General features: G+C 42.8%; 4 protein-coding genes across 8 annotated transcripts; all 4 read right to left on the bottom strand.

The window, feature by feature from the left end:
• Positions 1 to 2,530: 2,530 nt before the first annotated feature.
• Positions 2,531 to 6,270, bottom strand: LOC116195330 (stress response protein NST1-like). 3 transcript variants are annotated; one of them, XM_031524447.1, is made up of 3 exons: positions 5,885 to 6,270; positions 3,411 to 3,805; positions 2,531 to 3,325 (listed from the first exon to the last, which is right to left on the bottom strand). In XM_031524447.1, exons 1-3 carry the CDS (start codon positions 5,889 to 5,891, stop codon positions 2,735 to 2,737), a joined length of 993 nt encoding a protein of 330 aa, XP_031380307.1. In that variant the 5' UTR covers positions 5,892 to 6,270; the 3' UTR covers positions 2,531 to 2,734. The 3 variants fall into 3 exon arrangements, with proteins under 3 accessions (XP_031380307.1, XP_031380309.1, XP_031380308.1); XM_031524449.1 differs by having other exon boundaries at positions 5,890 to 6,270; XM_031524448.1 differs by lacking the exon at positions 5,885 to 6,270 and adding an exon at positions 4,843 to 5,108.
• Positions 6,271 to 6,411: 141 nt separating this feature from the next.
• On the bottom strand, positions 6,412 to 10,103 carry LOC116195328 (trichohyalin-like). Of its 3 annotated transcripts, none has more exons than XM_031524443.1 (3): positions 9,876 to 10,103; positions 8,624 to 9,083; positions 6,412 to 8,540 (listed from the first exon to the last, which is right to left on the bottom strand). In XM_031524443.1, exons 2-3 carry the CDS (start codon positions 8,981 to 8,983, stop codon positions 6,642 to 6,644), a joined length of 2,259 nt encoding a protein of 752 aa, XP_031380303.1. In that variant the 5' UTR covers positions 8,984 to 9,083; positions 9,876 to 10,103; the 3' UTR covers positions 6,412 to 6,641. The 3 variants fall into 3 exon arrangements, with proteins under 3 accessions (XP_031380303.1, XP_031380304.1, XP_031380305.1); XM_031524444.1 differs by having other exon boundaries at positions 8,624 to 9,064; XM_031524445.1 differs by having other exon boundaries at positions 8,624 to 9,024.
• Positions 10,104 to 11,906: 1,803 nt separating this feature from the next.
• On the bottom strand, positions 11,907 to 14,688 carry LOC116195329 (F-box/LRR-repeat protein At3g58930-like). Its single transcript, XM_031524446.1, has 2 exons — positions 13,089 to 14,688; positions 11,907 to 12,922 (listed from the first exon to the last, which is right to left on the bottom strand). Exon 1 carries the CDS (start codon positions 14,589 to 14,591, stop codon positions 13,371 to 13,373), a length of 1,221 nt encoding a protein of 406 aa, XP_031380306.1. The 5' UTR covers positions 14,592 to 14,688; the 3' UTR covers positions 11,907 to 12,922; positions 13,089 to 13,370.
• Positions 14,689 to 17,560: 2,872 nt separating this feature from the next.
• LOC116194923 (protein DETOXIFICATION 33-like) lies at positions 17,561 to 20,589 on the bottom strand. Its single transcript, XM_031523846.1, has 7 exons — positions 20,199 to 20,589; positions 19,316 to 19,857; positions 18,934 to 19,020; positions 18,756 to 18,812; positions 18,425 to 18,663; positions 18,126 to 18,331; positions 17,561 to 17,940 (listed from the first exon to the last, which is right to left on the bottom strand). Exons 1-7 carry the CDS (start codon positions 20,562 to 20,564, stop codon positions 17,839 to 17,841), a joined length of 1,599 nt encoding a protein of 532 aa, XP_031379706.1. The 5' UTR covers positions 20,565 to 20,589; the 3' UTR covers positions 17,561 to 17,838.
• Positions 20,590 to 21,109: the final 520 nt, after the last annotated feature.

Raw genomic sequence — 21,109 nt, 5'->3', positions numbered from 1 at the left:
TTTTCAATTTTGAATTTGTAAACATGATTTTTCAATTTTCATTAGAGGAATAAATTTAGAATAGGAAAAGAAAAATGGAAAAAAATAAAGAAGATTTTTCTAAAAAGTAAACATACCGGTTCTCCCTTGAAAACTAAAAACATATGGAAATATTACCCTGCCGAAATCCGAATTTTAGAGTACCAAAATGAAAAATCAATTACTTCGTTAATGAATATCTAACTTCTCATCCCAATCAATATTTGACTTCTCCTTCCAGTCATATCAACTCTTTATTTGGGAAGTCAATGCTTCATGTTGGGCCTCTTTAACTTTGGGCTTGAGTTTAGGTTTTTCACGAACAAGACTCATTGCCGTCCTATTGTGTAGATTCCTCATCTTTCCTTTCAACTTGATGAGATTGGGCCTTGATTCATCCATAATCGAATTATTTGGACTTCACCGTCTCGTGACTTGCATGATCCAAGAATCCTCTATATCATTCTCTCATACCTGTGAAAAGCGCGACCTCGAACTTTCGAGATAGTGTAAATGTCGGACTCAATATGCACTTGACTTGCTCCTATTGTAGGCCCTTCAACAACCATCAGACAAAATTCTATGTGTGGCAAGTACGATATTAGTGGTATCTTTAAGATTTTCTCATCTAAAGATAAATCATATATGATCAAAAGAGAACTTTTTTGAATTTGAAATTGGCTCTTTCTCAGCCCCGATTGCTTCTTCCTTTTTGGGATTTTAGATCTTCTTGGAGACTTCCTCAATTCGCTCCTCCAATGGCAACTCCTAAATGGATGTCGCTTGCAATTCCTTCGGCTCCGTAGCATCTACCCCCATCTCGTTCTTAACGCCCATCTCCTCTTGAGTTGTTGGTTGCATTACCCTCACAATTTGATGTGTGTTTGGCTCAATCGATGCATTGCACTCTAGTGATCTTTTGAAATCGGCTGAGTACTCATGCACCATTCTCTTCCCTTCATACGCCTCTGATCTTGCTAAAGACAATGCGAAATCTTGACTTGAGTAATCACTTCATGCATCTCCATGTGAATATTGGATCTTTCCCATCTTGATGCAATCTTCTTGCAATCCTTCCTACCAAGTAAAAGCTTTGCCTCTCAGGCGATAAACAACTTTATCAACTCGCCTTCCATCATCATGAATGTCGTAGTAGTTGAAGAATCGTCTACATCATAAATCCACTTCAGAAACTCCCCCGTCCCTCGTGCTTCCATTGAAAATCAAGATTCTTTTCGGATGATAATTCTTCATCAGGGATGACCCATGCGGGATCATGATAAATACGCCTAAATCTGCATTTAGACGATAAAATACAACACGAACCAAGTTCGTATGTGAGAGACTTTAATAAGGGGAGAGGATTTCCTATATTCATTCTTGTATTTAATCTTATTTTTCAAGTCCAGAGTACATCATATACATAGACATGACTAATGAAACCCCACAATAACTCCAACTATCACCAAGGCCAAGTAAAAACATTAACTTCAGTATTGGAAACTAAAAAGTAGCTGAAAATATTAAACACCCCCAAAAATTCAAATTTGTTCTTCCCAAATCATATTTAAGGAGTCAACAACTGCTCCCCTACTTTATTAATTAAACTTGCCTTCTATTCCCCCGTCTATATCAGCATGTTATTTGCCCTTGATGCTCAACATCGGGCCTCTTCAGATTGGACTTCTCTTGATCAATTCTCATCTAAAGTTAACCGCGATGCGCTCAGTGTCAAATTTTAGATCAAAACAAACACATGCTTTTGTTTTTGGTAAATCGGGGCCGAATCCCAAGAAACACGCGCTAAATTTCAAACCTTGAGATTGAGCAGAGGGTGTTCTTGTTCCATTTCCATAACCAATTCACTGAATCACTGATAGCGTACAATCATAAAAAATAATTTATATATACACGTATATATTATTCAGACTGGCTTCAGGCAAGATCACGGAAGCATTAGATATGAAGAGAGAGATGGGTAGGTTGCCGGTGCCGGTGCAACATTCCTTAATGGCTCGTTGAACATATAATCAACCAGAACTGATAATATCTATTGGTATTGTATTCGAAGGATTAGTGCACCTGCTTGGGAGCTTATTGCTGAATGTTCTCCCTGATGGGAGCCAAGCACCCGAAAACTACTTCCGACTTGCATGCATGTGTTAAGCATATAACTAACTAGCACGCGTAAATGATCGATAAGACACCATGAGTTGTCATACAAGAAACCCTGTTGCTGCTGATATCTTCTTCTCGGTTCTTTTTCTAAGAAAAACTGCCTCTGGCAAGACAGGGCGGGGGTTTATCCCTCAAGGTTCTGTCATTAGGACTGATTACAACAGGCTCATGGCAGTTTGATACACGGCATTAAGGCAACAATTTCGATGGTTTGCCATAGCTTTGAAGTATTAAAAACAAAAAAAACAAAAATACGAATACGAATACAAATACAAGCATCAAAAAATCCGAACTCGTATGTATAATAGCCTTCCAATATTATCCCGCTTCTCTCTAACATAACCAAATTTATTGTATTTGCATTTATATGCAGAAGATTTGTCTCAACAGTACTTGAAACGTTAAAAAACATCTCCAAAGCCATAGATACTCCTAGCAGGGGAATGGGATATAACAAGAAACAGAAAGGCTTCATAAAACTTCGTTAGTAGATAGACGGAAACAGGTTCGCAGGATTTACAAAAGACAAGGAAAAAGCCTAAGAACTAGAAGCAGGAGGCTGCAACCAACACGGGGCCTGACGCATCTTCATGGTTGCTTCAAGTTTCGGCTTAATATTAGGGAACATCTCCATTGCCTTTTTGGTCATGACATTGAAGGCATAGTCAATTCCAGCTCGCTTGCGGGCGCGGAGGTCAGGTTGGAAGGTTTCGCTGGCTTTGTATTCAGCTACTGCCTTTGCTTTAGCCTCAGCCACAGCCTCCTGGGTGTGATCCCTCTCCTCCTCCAAAGCGTTCAAGAGTTCTTCCTTCTCTTTCTGGAACTGGTCTTTCTCGTTATGACGAGCTTCTTCCTCTTCCTTCAGTCTTCTCTCAACCTCAGCCAACTGTTCTTCCAGTTGTTTCTGCGCTGTAGTGAGGTTGTCCTGTTGTGCATGAAGCTGGCAAAGCTCAGACCGAGCACTTTCAAGCTGAGATAAACTCCCAGCCAACCGTTCTTCCAATTGCTTCTGAGCTGTCGCGAGGTTGTCCTGCTGGGCACGAAACTGAGAAAGCTCAGACCGAGCACCTTCAAGCTCAGATACGAGGCGCTTCACTAACACCTGCTGGATGTGGGAGAATCTGAGTGCCTGCGCACTCCAAGGAGAAGTCTCAGGGATTCGGTTTTTTATTCTATAAGAGAATTTTTTCAAGTACGTAATCAGTGACTAATACCTGCAACTGGTACTGAGCACCCTCTGCGAAGAGTTTGTCAAGCATAACCCCATTGACCGTTTCTTTGTCATCCTGTTGTTTGCAGAAAGCATTATTCTCCCAAAATGTGAGACTCTCAGAGAGCAAGCTCGTAGATGGCTTAAGGTTGGATGCAGATGGAGCAGGAGTCCCCATTGGAGGGCTCAGCTCTACGGTCGTAACCCGAGGTGAGACATGCTCAGAAGTCTTGGTAGGAGGATTCTGTGCAGTGGGCTTTTGCCTTTTTGATCTCGTGGTCTCCCTTGCAGTTCTCTTACCTCTCTTTCTTGTTAGCCGAGATTGCAGCATTGATTCACCGTGAGGGCCATCTGCCGCACTCATCTGAACCAAAAGCTTGGCAATTTCCCCTTCCATTTCTGAGAATGAACAAAGAAGTTTCAGCACTATGGTTAAAACAAACCACAGTCCTTAAAGTGCCACCAACCCACAAGCCAAGTCCATCTAAGTACACATTCAGCAGAAGTCATTTTGCCCCTGAGATGATTCAGCCTTTGCGAAGTCTCTAGTGTCAGCATTCCAATCTCAAAAATCTCAAATTCAAGTGTCACAAAGCTCAACCACCAATTTCATGACAATCACACGATAAACCCATTTAAGCAAAAATCATCTCATCTAGAACCCGAAACCAAACCACAGAGCTACATTGACCTGTTGATTGTTTTTCCATGAGCATAAAGAAACATTTTTCGAATGCAACCCATACAAGAATAGAAGACCTACATGAAACTAGACTAGACCGTCTGCGCACCTCACCCAAGAATCGAAGACCTCCAAGAGATATGAGGCACGCAACCAGTTGTCACTAACCTCTGAACCACATATATCAACTCCTAATCTCTCAGGACATAAAACAAAAAGGAAGAGAAATCTTCGACATCGGAGAACAAACAAAGCTATTTCTAAGCCTTGCACAAGACTAGGCATCTTCCAGGACCACAGCAGTCCTCGCAGTTGGCAGCACATGAGAACATCATTTCGGAATGCCGAGGAAAAACGTGCAGATTATCTCAGGGACATAACACAAACATTTTGTCCACGGATAATAATTTTATAAAAAAAATCGAAGAGCAATATATAAAATTCCTTTCGATTATCAAAATTTTAGCAGGGGCGATTGACCCTGCCAGCTTCCTCTTCGGTCCATCCCCAAGTTTTATCTAAAGACACTTTCTCGAATTGCATAAGCCTGTCCTCAAAAATATACAAATGATTTTTCGGGGAATGCCTGCGGAGTTCAGCCATGACAGCGCAAAAATTTACAGAGAGCATTAAGTAAGAACACTAGTGATGAAGTGATTTCAAGGGTCTCAACATCAACCCAAATCAGAACGAACATCCAACAACTGATTCTACGCCAAGTCGCGAACTTTAAGAAAACAACAGGCAAACATACGAGAGCTTTTGTCTTGTTCTGTCCGATCTCGATCCTACAGAAACAATGAGTTAGCAGTCGCTTGAGGGCTCGTCTACACATTCAGCTGCGGCAGGCCTGGAACATTTGCTTCGTCCGTCCAGGCGGTGGCGTGGCTGACAGGGCGGCCGTTCCGGGCCCGAAGTGGTGGTGGTCTGATCAGTTCCGGAAGAGCTAAAGCCGCGGCGAAGTGGCTCCCCGTCGTTCATTTCTCTGTGTGTCATTTTTCTTTTACTTATATATATCAAAAAAAAAGAAAAAGAAAAAAAAAGCGCGCTTTATATTTTTGGGAAATTACTAATCAGTGCCCCCAACTTTGTCGAACCTTCAGAATGTCACCTCCGAATTTCCAAGAAGCCCGTCGAGCGGTCTATTACTCCAATCTCGCAATGCACTACTTGATTTGGAGTTCAGCTTCAATTCTATATGGGTGTCCCAGTATAAAGCAATCAGGTCGAGGCAGATCATTATTCTTCATCGTTAACCATATTATCTTTGGCTGAGCAGTGAGTCGCAACATACAGTAAACGCTAACTAGACATTCTAAATCTCAAAGCGACACAAAACCAAACAATGTCTGAATTTTTTTTTTCCGCTTGACGTTTTTGAAAACTTTTAACTAGCAACATAGAAGCCTCGAGAAAGTTCAGGGATTCGGGAAGCAAACTACAGTTCCAAAATTTCGTTAAGAGTATAATTTTGCCCTGCCAGCTCCCTGTTCGGTCCATCCTGCAGTTTATCTAAGACATAGCTGATTTTTCGGGGGAATGCCTACAGAGAGAGTTTAGCCATGACAGCAGAGAAATTCATAGACAGCATGAGCATAAGCGGTGAAATGCCTTTAAGCGTCGCAAAATCAAGCAATACCGGAAAATGAGCATCCAAAAACCGATTCTAAAGCAAACTGTCACACAAACACACGACAAGAGCATTTGTGCTTCCTCTGTCCTATCTCAGTCCTACCGACACAATGAGCTTCCATTCCTCTGTCCTATCTCAGTTCAAGAATAATGAAGTAATTGACCCGACATTCAGCTGGGGAAGGCCAAGGCATTTTGCTTCGTCCGCTCCGACCGCGACGAGGCTGACAGGTCGGCCGTTCACGGGCTACTGTGTTGGTGGTCTGACGGGATAGAAGAGCTACAGTACAGCCGCGCGGCGAAATCGCTGCTGCTGCCGCCGCCGCCTCGTCTTCTGTTCTTCTCCGGCTCGGTCCTCCGGTTCTCCATCGTTCCCTTGCTCTTGTTTCTCTTCTCTTTTTACTGAACACTCTTATATTCTGGAGAAAATACAATTCGGTCCCCAAACTTTGTCATACCTTCGAAACTTTACCCCTGAACTTTCCAAAAAGTGACGCCGCCAAATGGTGTGGTCTGATCTTACAATGCAAAACCTGATTCTGAGTTCAACTTGAAGATGAGTTCACAACTACATAGCAATCAGATTGAGGCGGATCATAGACATTGATGTAACTTATATTGCCTTCTCCCAAGCATGATGGGTTGAATGCTCGGTGCTAGCCAGACATTCGGATAATACATAACACCAAACTCGTGCTTCTAATTCCTTTTTTCTTTTCATTTCACATCTTCGGAAACTCTTTAGGTAGCATAGAAGCCTTAAGAAAGTTTAGGTGATCGGATAGCAAAGCCGAAAAAGTATGGGGCGTAACTATTTAGTTTACAAAGTGGCGAACGACATTTTCTTCTCTTAGTATTAATATTTACGATGGGGTCCTCCCTTTTCTTTGCTCTCTCTCTCTCTTCCATTCTTTTGAGGGATCAACCACTAGCAGGAGGTTTCAATGAAGACGAGGCCCGGCGCTGCTGCTTCGCGGTGGAGGCCTGACACTTCTTCATGACGGCTTTGTATGCCTCAACGGGACATACACCAAGTTCATCTTTAGAATTAGGGAATGCCGCCTCTAGGCTTTTCCACACCCGCATGAAGACAAAATCGACTGTGGCTAAGTAGCAGGCACGAAGGTCGGCTTCGTATGCTTCGCCAGCCTTGTATTCGGCTACGGCCTTTGCTTTAGCCTCAGCCACAGCCTCTTGGGCATGATTCCTCTCCTCCTTCAGCAACTTCAAAGCATTCAAGAGTTCTTCCTTCTCTTTTTGAAACCGGTGCTTCTCATTACAACGAGCTTCTTCCTCTTCCTTCAGTCTCCTCTGTGTCTCAACCAGAGTCTCCCGGGCGTGATTCTTCTCCTCCTCCTTCAGCGACTCCAAAGCGTTCAAGAGTCCTTCCTTCTCTTTCTGAAACCGGTGCTTCTCATTACAACGAGCTTCTTCCTCTTCCTTCAGTCTCCTCTGTGTCTCAACCAGAGTCTCCTGGGCGTGATTCTTCTCCTCCTTCAGCGACTCCAAAGCGTTCAAGAGTCCTTCCTTCTCTTTCTGAAACCGGTGCTTCTCATTACAACGAGCTTCTTCCTCTACCTTCAGTCTTCTCTCTGTCTCAACCACAGCATCCTGGGCGTGATTTTTCTCCTCCTTCAGCAACTCCAAAGCATTGAAGAGTTCTTCCTTCTCTTTTTGAAACCGGTGCTTCTCGATACAACGAGCTTCTTCCTCTTCCTTCAGTCTCCTCTCTCTCTCAGCCACAGCCTCCTGGGCGCGATTCTTCTCCTCCTTCAGCGAATCCAAAGCATTCAAGAGTTCTTCCTTCTCTTTCTGGAATCGGTCCTTCTCGTTACGACGAGCTTCTTCCTCTTCCTTCACTCTCCTCCCAGTATCAGTCACAGCCTCCCTGTCATGGTTCCTCTCTGCCTTCAGTGACTCCAAAGCATTCAAGAGTTCTTCCTTCTCTTTCAGGAACTGGTACTTCTCCTTGCAACGAGCTTCTTCCTCTTCCCTCAGTCTTCTCTCACTCTCAGCTACTGCTTCCTGGGCATGATTTCTATCCTTCTTCAGTGAATTCAAGACGTCTGAGAGCAAAGCATCCAAGAGCTCTTCCTTCTCTTTCTCGAATTTGTCCTTGTCGTTACGGAGAGCATCTTTCTCTTCCTTTAGTCTTCTCTCACTCTCAGCCACAACTTCCTGGGCATGATTTCTCTCCTCCTTCAGCAAATTCAAAGCATTCAAGAGTTCTTCCTTCTCTTTCTGGAACTGGTCCTTCTCGTTACGACGAGCTTCTTCCTCTTCCTTTAGTCTCCTCTCAGTCTCACCTAGAGCTTCCTGGGCATGATTTCTCTCCTCCTCCAGCGAAACCAATGTGTTCAAGAGTTTTCCCTTCTCTTTCTGGAACTGGTCGTTCTCGTTACAACGAGCTTCTTCCTCTTCCTTCAGTCTTCTCTCACCCTCAGCCATAGCCTCCTGGGCGTGACTCCTTTCCTCCTTCAACGACTCCAAAGTGTTCAAAAGTTCTCCCTTCTCTTTGTGACGAGCTTCTTGCTCTCCCTTCAGTCTTCTCTCACTGTCAGCCACAGCCTTCTGGGCGTGATTCCTCTCCTCCTTCAGCAACTCCAAAGTGTTCAAGAGTTCTTCCTCTACTTTCTGATGAGCTTCTTCCTCTTCCTTCAGTCTTCTCTCTCTCTCAGCCAAGCGTTCTTCCAATTGCTTCTGAGCTGTGGTGGGGTTGTCCTGTTGGGAACAAAGCTGAGAAAGCTCAGACCGAGCACCTTCAAGCTCAAACATGAGTCGCTTGACTAGCACCTGTTGAATGTTGGAATATCTGAGTGCCTGCACACGCCAAGGAGAAGTTTCAGAGACTTTTATTTTATTTCATTTAGTTTATTTTTAAATATAAAATCAGCGACTAATACCTTCATTTGGCACTGAGTGCCCTCCGCAAAGAGTTTGTCGAACATAAGCCCATTGAGCATTGCTTGGTCATCCTGTGGTTTGCAGAAAGCATGATTCTCCCAAAATGTCAAACTCTCGAAGGGCGAGCCCATAGGTGTCTGAAGGTTGGAAGAAGATGGAGAAGGTGTGCCCCTTGAAGGGGTCTGCTCCATAGTCTGAGCCTGAGGTGAGGCACTCTCAGAACTCTTGGTAGGAGGATTATGTGCGGTGGTCTTTTTCCTTTTCAAATCTGTAGTCTCACTTGCAGTTCTCGTACCTCTCTTTTTCGTTGACCAAGATTTAAGCATCCCTTCATCCTGAGGATCTCCTGCCTTACCCATCTGAGCCAAAAGCTTGTCACAACCACCCAAGCAAAGTCCGTCTGATGGTCCAAATAAATATCAACTGGAAGTCATTTTAGCCTGCGGTATGAATAAGCATCTATGATGCCCAATGTCAGCATTCCCATCCTATCTTAGAACTTCCAATCCAGTTTCAAAAAGCTCAACCGCCCGATTCAATAACAATCAACCAATAAATCTATTTAGCAAAATCATCTTATCTATATCTCCCAACCAATCACACAGCTACATTGACCCGATTATATTGGCGTGAGCATAAGAAAACATGCTTGGACAATGCAACAATACGAGAAAACCTGCATGAAACTAGATTGGACCATCCGAACACCTCACCCGAGAGTCGAAGACCTCCAAAAGACATGAAGCGTGCGGGGATTCTGTCACTATCCCCTGAACCATACACATCAACCACTATTTTTTCATTACAGAGCAAGCATAGCATACGATATGTGTCTTCATGGACAACAAACATCGCTGCAGTTTGCCAATGACAACGGAAATTCAGAATGTTAAGGTGAAACACCCCTAAAGACAGCATGAACACACACAGCATAAATTAGAACAACGAAAAGTGATGTATGCGTCCCAATAGCCAAACCAACCCAGAAATGCACAGGCAACAACCGATTCTGAACAAAGACGAGAACTTCAACAAAAACGTGGCCACGGCAGGCAACGGCAAAACGGCTCCGAGCAGTATTAGTCTCGACGAATACGCCGAAGATAGTCTCACAGGAAAACGAGATAACAAACCAACATATAAGAAGAGATTTTGTATTCCTCTGTCCTATCTCAGTTCTACTGACACAATGAGCTCGCAGTCACTTTAGCTTAGGTTTCGTTTAAGAACAAAGAAAGTGAAGACACTGACCCGAAGTTCAGCTGCAGCAGGACTGGGACATGGCCTGGGCCGCCCCGGCAGCCGTGAGGCTGATAAGAGGCCGTTCCGGGGCTCCAACGGCTGTGGTCTGACCGGTCGGGAAGAGCTAGAGCCGCCGCGAAGTCGCTGCCCCCGCCGCCTCTTCTAGCCTTCTGTTTTTCCTCGGCTCAGTTCTCTCCGGCGTTCCTTTTTCGGCGTGTTTTTCGATCTTTGTTGTTTCTTCACAATATATCAGAGTAAACTAATAATTTGCCCGATTCACGTTACGTCAAAATCAAATCACACATATAACCTATTAAATATAGGTCATATTGCTCTTTCCGTTAAAACGCTCCATCGAATTTTTAATCACAGACGAACGAAAATGACAATATAATGTACATTAAATAGGTTAAGGTTAAAATTGACGTAAAAATTTTATTGAGATAAGATTTTATGTAACATATATCTCTTGAGGGGCAAATTTTTAATTTCCTCAACGTATTTTGGAGTAATTACAAATCGATCTCCAACTTTGTCATACCTTCAAATGTTTACCAATGAAGTTTCCAATGTGGATCTACTAGGACCGGTTGGGACCCTTGTTGCTGTCCACAGCCGAGCTTTCAAGGTCACGAATACCTACACGGTAGTCTTCAAGCTCTTTCTTTACCCGACAAGTCTCTTCCCAGGCCTTAATTCTCTCCAATGCGTTCAAGAGTTCTTCCTTCTCTTTCTCTTTACGTCGAGCTTCTTCCTCTTCCTTCAATCTCATCTCCCTGTCAGTCGAACGTCCTTCCAATTGCTTCTGAGCGGCAACTGGGTTGTCCCCGTCCTTAAGCTGGGAGAGCTCCGTCTGAAAGTGCCTGACATGCATCCGTTGAATAAGAGAGTACTCAAGTGCCTGCCATGAGGGAAGCTTCAGAAACCAATGCTACATTTAGTTCCCTGGAATGAAATTAATATCGAATATAATAAACATCGATTATAATAAATATGGAATACAATATAAATTTTGATGAACTTTTATTTGTTTGGTTGGAAGGAATGATAAAACTGAGAATTATAATTTTGAAATTTAATTTGCTTGAATAAAGAATGAAAAGAATAGAAATAGAACAAAAGACAAAAATGCCTTACATGTCAAATCTAATAGGAAAAGTAAATATTTTTTAAAAATTAATTATTTTAATTAAAGTTAATGAAAATTGTAATAATTTTTCGAATTTGTAATTTCGAAGTCCTCATTCCGAAAATGTCGATAAATTTGAGAAATCGAATTTCTTTCCAAGACGCACGTAATTGTTTAGAAAAAAAAAAAGATGAAATGAAAAGTGGCAGTACAGTTGGCCACCTGCCATCGTTTTTGTTCTTCTTCTTCTTTTTCCGGCTTCTTCTTTTCTTTCTTTTCTCTTCCCTTCACCTGCAACTGACACAACTTGCTCGCCCGCAATCGAAATTCGACACCTACCTACCTTGCACATTCAAATCTTCACGGCAACATCCTGCTCCTCTGATCTCCCTGCAACCTAAACCTGCAGACTCGAGACCCATGCCCTGCTCCCACTTCCTTCCTTTCTCTTTTCCTTCGGGCTTCCCGAACCTGCAAAACTGATCGATCCTGTCACCTCAACCCACTTCCGCTATGTCGAGGGAGGAATCGAAACCGGATGAGGGAGTACTCGCTTTTCGTTTGCTCTGCTAAGGTTTGCGAGTGCTCCGTCGAAATCGGGATTTCTGCAGGAGAAAAGGCTCGATGGCTTGCGATTGTTATAAGTCAGAAAGCTGGAGGGTATTTTTGGATTTTCATGTGATTTTCGGGATGGAGAATACTCATTCTGGACATTCAAGGGAGGCATAAGTATTCCACATGCAAGCCGGATAACTATTCCGGATCGGAATGGTTATTCCGGATTCCGGTATTACCAAGCGTCAGAATGAGTATTTAGTACGGAATAGGTCGGGAGTGGAATACCATTTCTTGCTAACCAAACATGCCCCTAATGTATTAGGAGCACTTTGAGATATCGGGATAGCGGACGACTACCTTCAATTGGGACTCAGTGCCCTCAGCAAAGAGTTTGTCATTCATGAGCTCATCAATCTTTGCTCGGTCGGCCTGTGGTACGCGGAACTTAGCGGTGTCCTCCCGAAAAGAGAGTCTCTCAGAGGGATTCATCTGGTGCGTTTGATTTTGATCGTAAAAAAAGATAAATAATTATATAGTGTGTTGAAATAAAGTTAAAGTTAAAAATTTTTACTTGAAAAATGTATATTTTTATTGTGTAGTGTTTTAAGTTAAAGTTAAAAGTTAAAATTTTTATGATTTTAACTATGAAACCAAATGGAGCAATCTTGTCTATCTTCCATGCCTGAGACAACAGGAATGCATGCATCTGCGTTGCAGCAGTCTGCTGAAGGTTGGACGATGAAGTAGGTTGGCGACCATGCAGCCATGACTTGTTGCAACACATTCACAAAAGCATTGGAAAGGGTTTCAAGCAATGCTATCTCTTTAACAAAACCAGCACACAGCACCCCAAGTAGATTAATCAGACCTTCAGAACACATGAAGATGGTGAAGAGGTACCAGTGACCCCGAACTATGTACATCAAGCTCCCAATTCTTACGTCAAAGGACATATCTTCTACAAAGACCAAAACAATTTCTATATAGCGAAGAACATTCTCGCGATTCATAGGCAAGACACAAGATTGCAACGTCAATAAACATTTAGACGAACAAGCACGAAAACTGTACAGACCGACTCCTAATCCCTCATGACAAAGATAGCATTGCATAGAATATGGCAATATGCATCTTCGGAGTCACCATGATCACATGGCTAATCTCACCACCGCAATCTAAAACGAACTTCATGTCCAGTATTCAGAGTAGGCACCAAGCTGGCAAAGATGCTCCAGTCTAATGGTCCGGGATGTTCGATGCCCTCAACTCTTTCGATCATCAAGCCCTTAAGCTCGTGCTTCCAGCACTTAACATCACCCGAACAGCACTCGGGATTCTCCTCCCTGTTTGCGAACATCTCGCAGATATACTGCATGGGCAATCAAGTTGCGGGTGGATCAGAAAAAAAGTTTAAAACATGAGGAATACAGCCGGAGCAAGGATCAAAAGGCGGACAGTTCACAAACAGTCGCATTCGTATTAACTATGTAGTCGATTATCAGCCCTTTTTGTGGATCATTGGCAAGAGGTCATACCTTTAGTAATTGATATGTTCCTCTGAGAAGAATAGTTGTAGGACGGGCGCGGGAAGCCGAAAGCAAGCCATCCAAAACAACAGAATAGCTCGCAGATGGCGTAATCATTACTTTCAAATGCAGGACTCCAGGAGCTGATAATTCCAATTCCTTGTGCATCTCTTGGAAGAATCCCTCCCCCAACTTTCAAGCACATATAGGGGGGGGAAAAAAGAGACAACGTGAAACCATGTGAGCAAGCTAAAGCAGCAAAACCCAACAGCAGACAAATGCAGTAAACTGCTACATGGTTCGATGTTGTACCTCATAAAGATATATGACGGTTGATTCTTGGCATCTAAATGTAGTAGCCCATCGGGTGAGGATGTTCTGGAGCTCCTGGAAGCAGCTGTCAATATGATCATGGAAGAAAGAAAATGTGAATCCGGCAGCACAACAATCCGGAGGATTCTCTGCCCAGATGGAGGGTGGTGTCACGTCGTCTACACCGCAGCATGCCTGATAGGAGAAAGTCGACAACTTCGGGGTTTCGATTCTGATATCCTCCAAGTTATTGCAATATGCTATCATGATCTCCTTCAGAAGCGGATTCGAAATCCAGATTCTTTTCCATAACCTGAATCCACTAAGTGTCAAGCTTTCCAGCAGAGGGAACTGGGAAAGGAATAGACAGAACCACTCATCGGTCAGGAACAGTTCGGCGAGCTCTAAGGACCTGAGATTCAGACTTTTATGAACTACTAAGCTTATGCTCTGGTCGCCCAGGAATTTGCCTCTCAAGCAAAGCCTTTCTAAGGCCGGTGCATTGATGCTGACAGTCAAAAAATCAGGGAGACCACCAGTCACGGACACGCTCTTGAGATGATCGAGATTCGAGAGTTCGATCTCGGACAACAGACTGCAGGATTGCACAGAAAGATCCTCCAGCAAAGGGCAGCTCCTGAGGAGTCTGCGGAACATCTGGTCTGTAATTCGGGAAAGTGACAAACTGAGCGATCGCAGAGACGGCAGGCTCACATTGCCGATCCCACCAATTTTCACATTGCCAGTAAACTTTAAGGACTTGATGAACTCAGCCGAAAAAACCCTTCCGGGAATTGAATACGGCGTTTCTTCATCAAGCGAGAAGTGGTTGAAGCTCAGCTCCTTCACGTGATGGTCTAATGCCATACCAAACCATCTGTCAACGTGTACAACCATGTCTCCATTAGTGTAGAGGTTCAACCTCAGCATTCCGTCGTGGGACCTCATGAGAGCATCATCGAGGAACCTGATGAAGCTACTGCTGTCATCTGCCGTTGTAAAATTTCCACTGATATTAAGGAGAGCCACATTCGGTGCAATGATGCAGCCCCTGAAGTTGGATATCTGGAACGACCGCGACGTCCATAGCCATAACTTCGACAGTGAGCAGATCCTCCCCACATCCTTGATGTTCGGTAGAAAGGAGATAATATGGTGCTTGACACCCTCGGGCAAACTTGAGATTCTATCATCATCCATGTCTCCAGCTCCGCCTCGCCTTCTGGAACCCGACCGGAACTCGTTTGAAACAAAGATACAATTGTTAATTTGATTATATATACTTATCACCCAAGAAAAAAGGTTGATGGCACGTCCAGTGATTTAACGGAGACTGGGTCAGATAGATTCACTTAACCCACCAACGAAAAGCAATCCAGATTTGTAACCGAAAGAAAAGCAATCCAGATTGAAAATTGACCAATCCTATTTCACCCCTTGTTAACGAGTTAAGATATTTTGTCAACGAGAAAATATTATAAATCAAACTTAACATGTGTAAGTTCCAATCAAATATTGAGAAAATACTTAAAAAAATAGATATTGTCGGCTCTACAGGACTATGTGACACTCCAAATGGAGATTCACCTTCCCGGCAAATATATAAAGAAGCACGACAAATTCATTTATATCCAAAATCTTTTTGGGGCCTCAAACTCTTTATTTAATCGGAAGATTATCCTCGTGATGACATCCATGTTCCCACCCTCTGCCTCTTGACACAATATATCACCAGGATTCTCATAGTAACCCGCATTCACAAAGGCGAAGGTCGGGAGATCGAATGCTTTCCCTCTTTTCGAGAGCACCTCAACTAATAATCCGATGCTTTGCATAGATCGAAAAGTGCACGTCCAATCAAAATCTAAGTCGACTTAAGATAACATCCTGCCCAACTAAGTGAGGGTCTTCTGGTTCATTTACTTTGTTATAACAAGAAGGCATGGAAAATCTCGCATGCCTCGTCAGGGCCGCCACTAACCACAATGCCCGAGAAACTGAACATATGTTCAAGAGGCCAATGATATATACAAGGATACAGTTAGCAGAAACATCAGCACAGGGGTTCAGTCTGATACTGGAGCAAAAAAGATGAACATAGTCAATAGAAATGTCTTCTTCACATCAATCACCATCGGTGTTGATCTCATCGGGATCATCAGTCTCATTGCCTGGCAAAGGAACTGTGTCTGTAGAAGAAGATTCCTTCGGGTATGAACGAGATACCCTTGCTCGTAAGTCCTCGATCTCTTTCTTTGCTCGATTGGTATCCTCTAGCTCAGCGCTCCTCCATTGCAGAAGTGTTCACCGAACATCATTTGAAAGTTACTCCTTTTCCCTCCGAAATCAGTCTCTCTCATTGCACCGAGCTTCTTCCTCTTCCTTCAGTCTCTTCTCACACTCAGCAAGCCATTCTTCTAACGGCTTCTTTCAAGTCATCCTGCTCTCTGCGAAGCTGGGAGAGCTCTGAGTGAGTACTGGTCAGCTCAGTTTCAAGGCGCTTTGCTATATCAGACTCAGTTGGTGGCTGCGTTTAGTCATCTGCAAGTGAAGTCTCAATAAGGGATCTATATATATGTCTACACTAGTTGTATAGTCCGTGCATTGTATGTGATGTGATCCTACACCAATCTTAAAAGAAATTATAATTAAAAATTAAAAAGAAAAATTCTTTCGAGAGTCAAAAGTGAAACAAAAATAATAAAATAAACAACAACCTTCACATTTAGTAGTAGTCGAACTTACTTTCTGAGAATTTGCGCATAGGATAGCCTTTCGAGAGATGAAAGGCACATCACCGATCTTGAAAAAGAACATGAGAAAAAAATGTAAAAATTAGAGAAAAATAAAAAATGAAAAATTACGATAAAAATACAAAAAAAAAAATCAAAGCATAAATTTAATCAACTTACTTGCATCTGGAAATAGACATATGTTTCGAGAGCTCACATTTAGTTGTAAACGTATTGTTTGAAAGCTAAATAGGTCAATGTGTACGTGTATGATAAATTAAATTAAAAAAAGAGAAAAATGAGAAAATATTTAAATTAAAATTCAAAAAAATTGAAAAAATTACATTAACGGAGACTATTTGATCGGGCTCATCTCGTATCTTGCTTTATATATATATATATATATAGATATTTTATGTATATCAAAATAATTAATATTTTCGGCTGTCAGGAAGGCTTATAGCCTAATATAAGAATATGATATAAAGAAATATAAAGGGTCACATAAATCTCATTGCACTAAAAACCTCTTGATTCTGAGTCGATATCTGCACTAAGAACCTTTTTGCTATATGTATATCAAAATATAGCTACTACTATAATATATTCCTAATTCAACAACAGCAATAAAAATACAATAATTATTAACATAAATAAATATAACCAAGGGTTCGGACATTGACGCTGGCCCTTCACCCCCAACCAAGACATTTTATGAAAGAATCTCATTAATAAGACGTCGGTGATCCTTCATATCTTCTTCTCCCCCTGTCTCTTATTGGGCCCACCATTTCCCTTCTAATCAATTAATTATATATAAGTATAAAAAAAAAACCAAAAATCCAAAAAAACTAATCATATATTTAATGCTCAAGTAGGCTCACGAGCTCATGACCTGAGCATACCTTATGAATAAGCTTGAATCATTTGTGCCAAGCTTGAGCCGAAGTCAGCATCATTTCAAAATTATCAACCGAACTCGAATAGCTCGAGAGTAAGCTCAACTCAAATAAATCGCTAATCTCATTGCAATGGTCTCGAGACGACGAAGGTCCTCGAAGTTTTCTTTTGGGAAGACCCCATATTTTTCCTCCAAGAAAGAGACCACCTCCGTTCTTCTCAATTTTCTTTTGCTTCACTGTTCATTTTTCCTAATCTTTACTTTCTTTCTTTCTCTTTTACCACTGCACCTTTTATTTTCCTTTTTCTTTTTTGTTTAGTAGCTTCTCTCTCTTTTACCGATAAAAATGAATAGCCGATTAAATAATTACCAATAAAAATGAATCAACTTACTTCTATACTAGTCACGTGTTCCGTGCGTCGTGCTTGCATTTACAAATTAAAATTGAATTTACGTAGGCTTGGAACACGACTTCCATTTCATGGTACGTATCTTCTCTTAGCCAAGTCATTTCCAACCCAAGCTATCCGGAGAGATGAATCATGGGTAGCTCATGAGACCCGACATCCTCCTAAACTTTCAATGTTCAATGAGAAGTTACACGTAATTTCTTAACGATTTTTAATTAAAATTAAAATAAAATAAAAAAGAGAGTATTGATGAAATACCAAAATTATCAACTATACTCGACCAAAAAAAATTCCTCAACTATGTTTATAATTCAAGAATATAAAAATAAAAATGAGATATTATTGTAATCTTGTGGTATTTCTCTGTGTATGTGTGTAATCCTTGTCTTCTGGTGATATATATACTATCTAACCGGTGATAAATTCATATTGGACAGTTCAGCTGCAGCCTCTTGAGGTTCAGAGGCCCCACCCCATGTCCTGATGCGTTCCTCAGCTATCAATGCCTGCAAAACATTTTCGCCCAAGGACAAACCGTTAAGCACAATGGCAAAGTACATCGACCAGCCGAAAAAGTCGCCTAAGCCCGGCTTAAAATCGTGCTTTTTGGGCTGTTTCCGGGATGTCAGCCCCTAGAATCCAATGGAAATGTCATGATGTATATGTATCTCTGTGAGGAAGACTTGGTTACCTCTTTGCGCCAGTTGGCTCGGAATATGACACAGAGCAGAACCAGAGTCTGCACCAGGCAGCCGATCAGCATCCCGATCCATATGCCCCGGGCGCCAAGCTTGAACTTGTAACCGAGAAGTGCCCCAATTGGAAGCCCGACAATGTAATAGCATCCGATGTTGATCAGTGCCACGGAAACTTGCCATCCCGCTCCAACTGCCACTCCTATCATATCATACACATGCATAGGACATGATTAATGTGCAATCCCCTTCTGATATATATTTACAATCAGCATAAGGATAGAAGTGTGCACACCATGCAGGACGGGTTGGATGCTGTTGAGGAAGATGGTTGCGGCGAGGTAGTAGCCGAGTTTCGATGTTTCCGTGATGACTTCTCCTTTGTTGGTGAAAATCCTCGGGAACTCGTCTGTGGTCCCGAGGATGATGGCAGTGAAGATCACCCCGATAGCTGTGGATGTCACAAGGGACACTATGACCGAGAATTTGGCTGCCTTTGAGTCTCCTGCCCCGAGCTCATTAGACACCCGAACGCTGCAAGGACATCAACGGTTAATGGCTATCCAAGTAGTGATATTCATAATAACGGGCAAAAAATTGGATGGAATGAAGAGTCACTCACTGACCTTACAGCAGCATTGAAGCCTAGAGCAACCATTAAGGTCCATGTTAGCAGATTCATGCTGCCAAAAGTTCCGATATTGCGCATTCAAATAGGACCAGTTAGGGGAAAAAAATTCGATAACAAATTAGCTTCTGGAATGGTAAATCAAAGGGAGGAACCAATGCAATTAAAAAACTAACCATATCGAGATTGCATCAACTGCAATTTCCGGGTTCTTGAGGGCCCCGACCATGAGAATTACTGCAGTATAGTACCAGAGCTCCAAGCTGCACGTCCCGATTCACATGAATTCGATATTAGGATAGAGAACAAGAACTTTTGCGCTATGCCGGAAGACACAGAAAACTGCTTTTCTTGGAAAACAATGAAAACTAGGGAAAAGGTACGCTTAGTTTTCTCTTAAAAGATGTCATGAATCATAAGACGAATAAAAAAACCGGCACGTTTATTATTGGATCATGTTTTATGCATCTTCCGGCGCAAACATCTTTCTTTTCAGTTTGAGAAGAGATTAATGGGAGTAAGAAAAGTAGTCATAACATAGAGATGGCGAGTACGAACCACAACATTATAGCTGATGCAAGCGACAGCTTCACGAAAGCCGCCAGTGACTTGAAAGCCTGAAAAGACAGACCCGTCCACGCTTCTGGAAAATAACCAGAAACCACATAAACCATCTGAGCCAACACGATGAACCACCAGGACAGATTCCCGGCGATTGCGGCCCCGACCAGGCCATGATGGAACCTCGTGATGAGCAGCCAGCTCAGCCCTGCATGGAGGGCTAATCCTAGGATCGAGATAATAGTCATGACCCAGACCTTGCTCTGGGACTGGAGGAACTTTTGGACCGGGAAATTAACGGCGTAGGCAAACAGCTGCGGGATAACCCACTTGGAGTACCTCCCCGCAAGCTCGGAAATGTTCTTGTCCTGCTGGAGGGCTTGTAGCAACGGGGATGCAAAGAGGTAGACGGGTGTGAGGAAGAGGGTGGTGATACTAGTGATGATCCATGACCTCTGCATATAGATTCCGAGCATGTTGATCTGCCCAGCGCCAACTGCCTGCCCGCATAGCGTCTCGAGAGCGCTCCCCATCCCGAGCTACTAAAAGAGAACCGAGATAGCACACATATGAATACTAAACTCGAATTCAACATTAAAAGCACAAGTCACCACAGAAAAGTAATAGGCAACATTCAGTATTCAGTATCCAAGTTAACGGATAGGATGGATGAAATGTTCAGGAGTCACATTCAAATGCACAGAACAGGCTGGTCGGCATCGGGGTTCTGCTTCCCGAATGCCGTGTTTGGTACGACGGAAAAGAAACAGGACGGACTAAGGTCGGCATATATGATATAACATTCGACCAGCTTGCATGCCAATCACGAAACTGCAGACCCAACCAATTAAAGTACGCGACACTGGACAGTACCACTCACCATAACCCCATACACGAAACCTTCGAGCACATTCTCAACGATGGATACAGCAGCGAGCTCGACTGCTCCGATGTGTCCCACAAAGGCGGCAGTCACGAACCCAATGGAGAACTGGGCTACGGAGGTGAGTATCGCCGGCGCGGCGATCTCCCACGTCTTCTTCGACTCGTCCACGCATCTCTTGGTCAACTTCCCGTCGGCAATGCCCGTCGCCACGATCCTCATCTTCCTCCAGATCTCAGAGGGTTCGAAACTCAGCTCTTCCTCCAAAGTTGGGTAGGCGTAGGCTACTCCTCCTGCCTTCACCTCTGTCTCATTCAAGAGAACTGCCTTCTGGCTCCTGTCTTCATTGGTGGTTGTCCCCATTGACTAAAATGATCAGCCAAGTTTGAATTTTGGGCATAATGACAAGACAGTAATCATAGTTTATATATATATAACGTCCCTGTCAGTCTTATATTTGTGTGAATGTGTCTTTTTTTTTTTTTTTTTTCCTTTTCACTTCATTTTTTTATTGGGCATGTGTTGTATGTTCTGCCATGAATGAATGTGAGATAACTAATGTTGGTGGTTGTCACTGTCACCGCCCAAAAATGGATAGATTTTGTGCACTCTCACCTAACACTGCCAACAACCACCTTTAGACTTTTTGCAGTAGTTGGGGGGCCACTACTAAGGCTTCCTGATCCTGCTGACATACGATGTTCGAGTCTTGTCGAGGCATGTCGGTTCTCTCTTTTACGGATTTAGCGCAGGCATCACATGTTATATATGTCGAGAGTAGCTCGAATGTGTGATGTGAAGTCGAGAAGGATTATACGGATATCGATTGTTTATGATTATATTTTGAATTCGTTCTGGATTAGTAGAGTCTATGGCTATGGTGAGCTGTCTCTATCAGTGATACAAAA

The sequence above is a fragment of the Punica granatum genome, chromosome 2 (assembly GCF_007655135.1).
Source record: "Punica granatum isolate Tunisia-2019 chromosome 2, ASM765513v2, whole genome shotgun sequence".
Taxonomy (NCBI): Eukaryota; Viridiplantae; Streptophyta; class Magnoliopsida; order Myrtales; family Lythraceae; genus Punica; species Punica granatum.
The sequence above is the reverse complement of the archived record's forward strand: the minus strand, read 5'-3'. Positions and strand labels throughout refer to the sequence as shown.

Bases quoted from the DNA above. Each gene is read 5' to 3' on its own strand.
- LOC116195330 (XM_031524447.1), bottom strand. The intron at 3,326-3,410 runs GTATTAGTCACT...TGGAGTGCGCAG, and splicing joins GTGCTCAGTACCAGTTGCAG to GCACTCAGATTCTCCCACAT.
- LOC116195328 (XM_031524443.1), bottom strand. From the start codon at position 8,983: ATGGGTAAGGCAGGAGATCCTCAGGATGAAGGGATGCTTAAATCTTGG. The intron at 8,541-8,623 runs GTATTAGTCGCT...TGGCGTGTGCAG, and splicing joins GCACTCAGTGCCAAATGAAG to GCACTCAGATATTCCAACAT.
- LOC116195329 (XM_031524446.1), bottom strand. From the start codon at position 14,591: ATGGATGATGATAGAATCTCAAGTTTGCCCGAGGGTGTCAAGCACCAT.
- LOC116194923 (XM_031523846.1), bottom strand. From the start codon at position 20,564: ATGGGGACAACCACCAATGAAGACAGGAGCCAGAAGGCAGTTCTCTTG. The intron at 18,664-18,755 runs GTCAGTGAGTGA...ATGTCCTTGCAG, and splicing joins GGCTTCAATGCTGCTGTAAG to CGTTCGGGTGTCTAATGAGC. The intron at 18,332-18,424 runs GTGTGCACACTT...ATGATATGATAG, and splicing joins CATCCAACCCGTCCTGCATG to GAGTGGCAGTTGGAGCGGGA.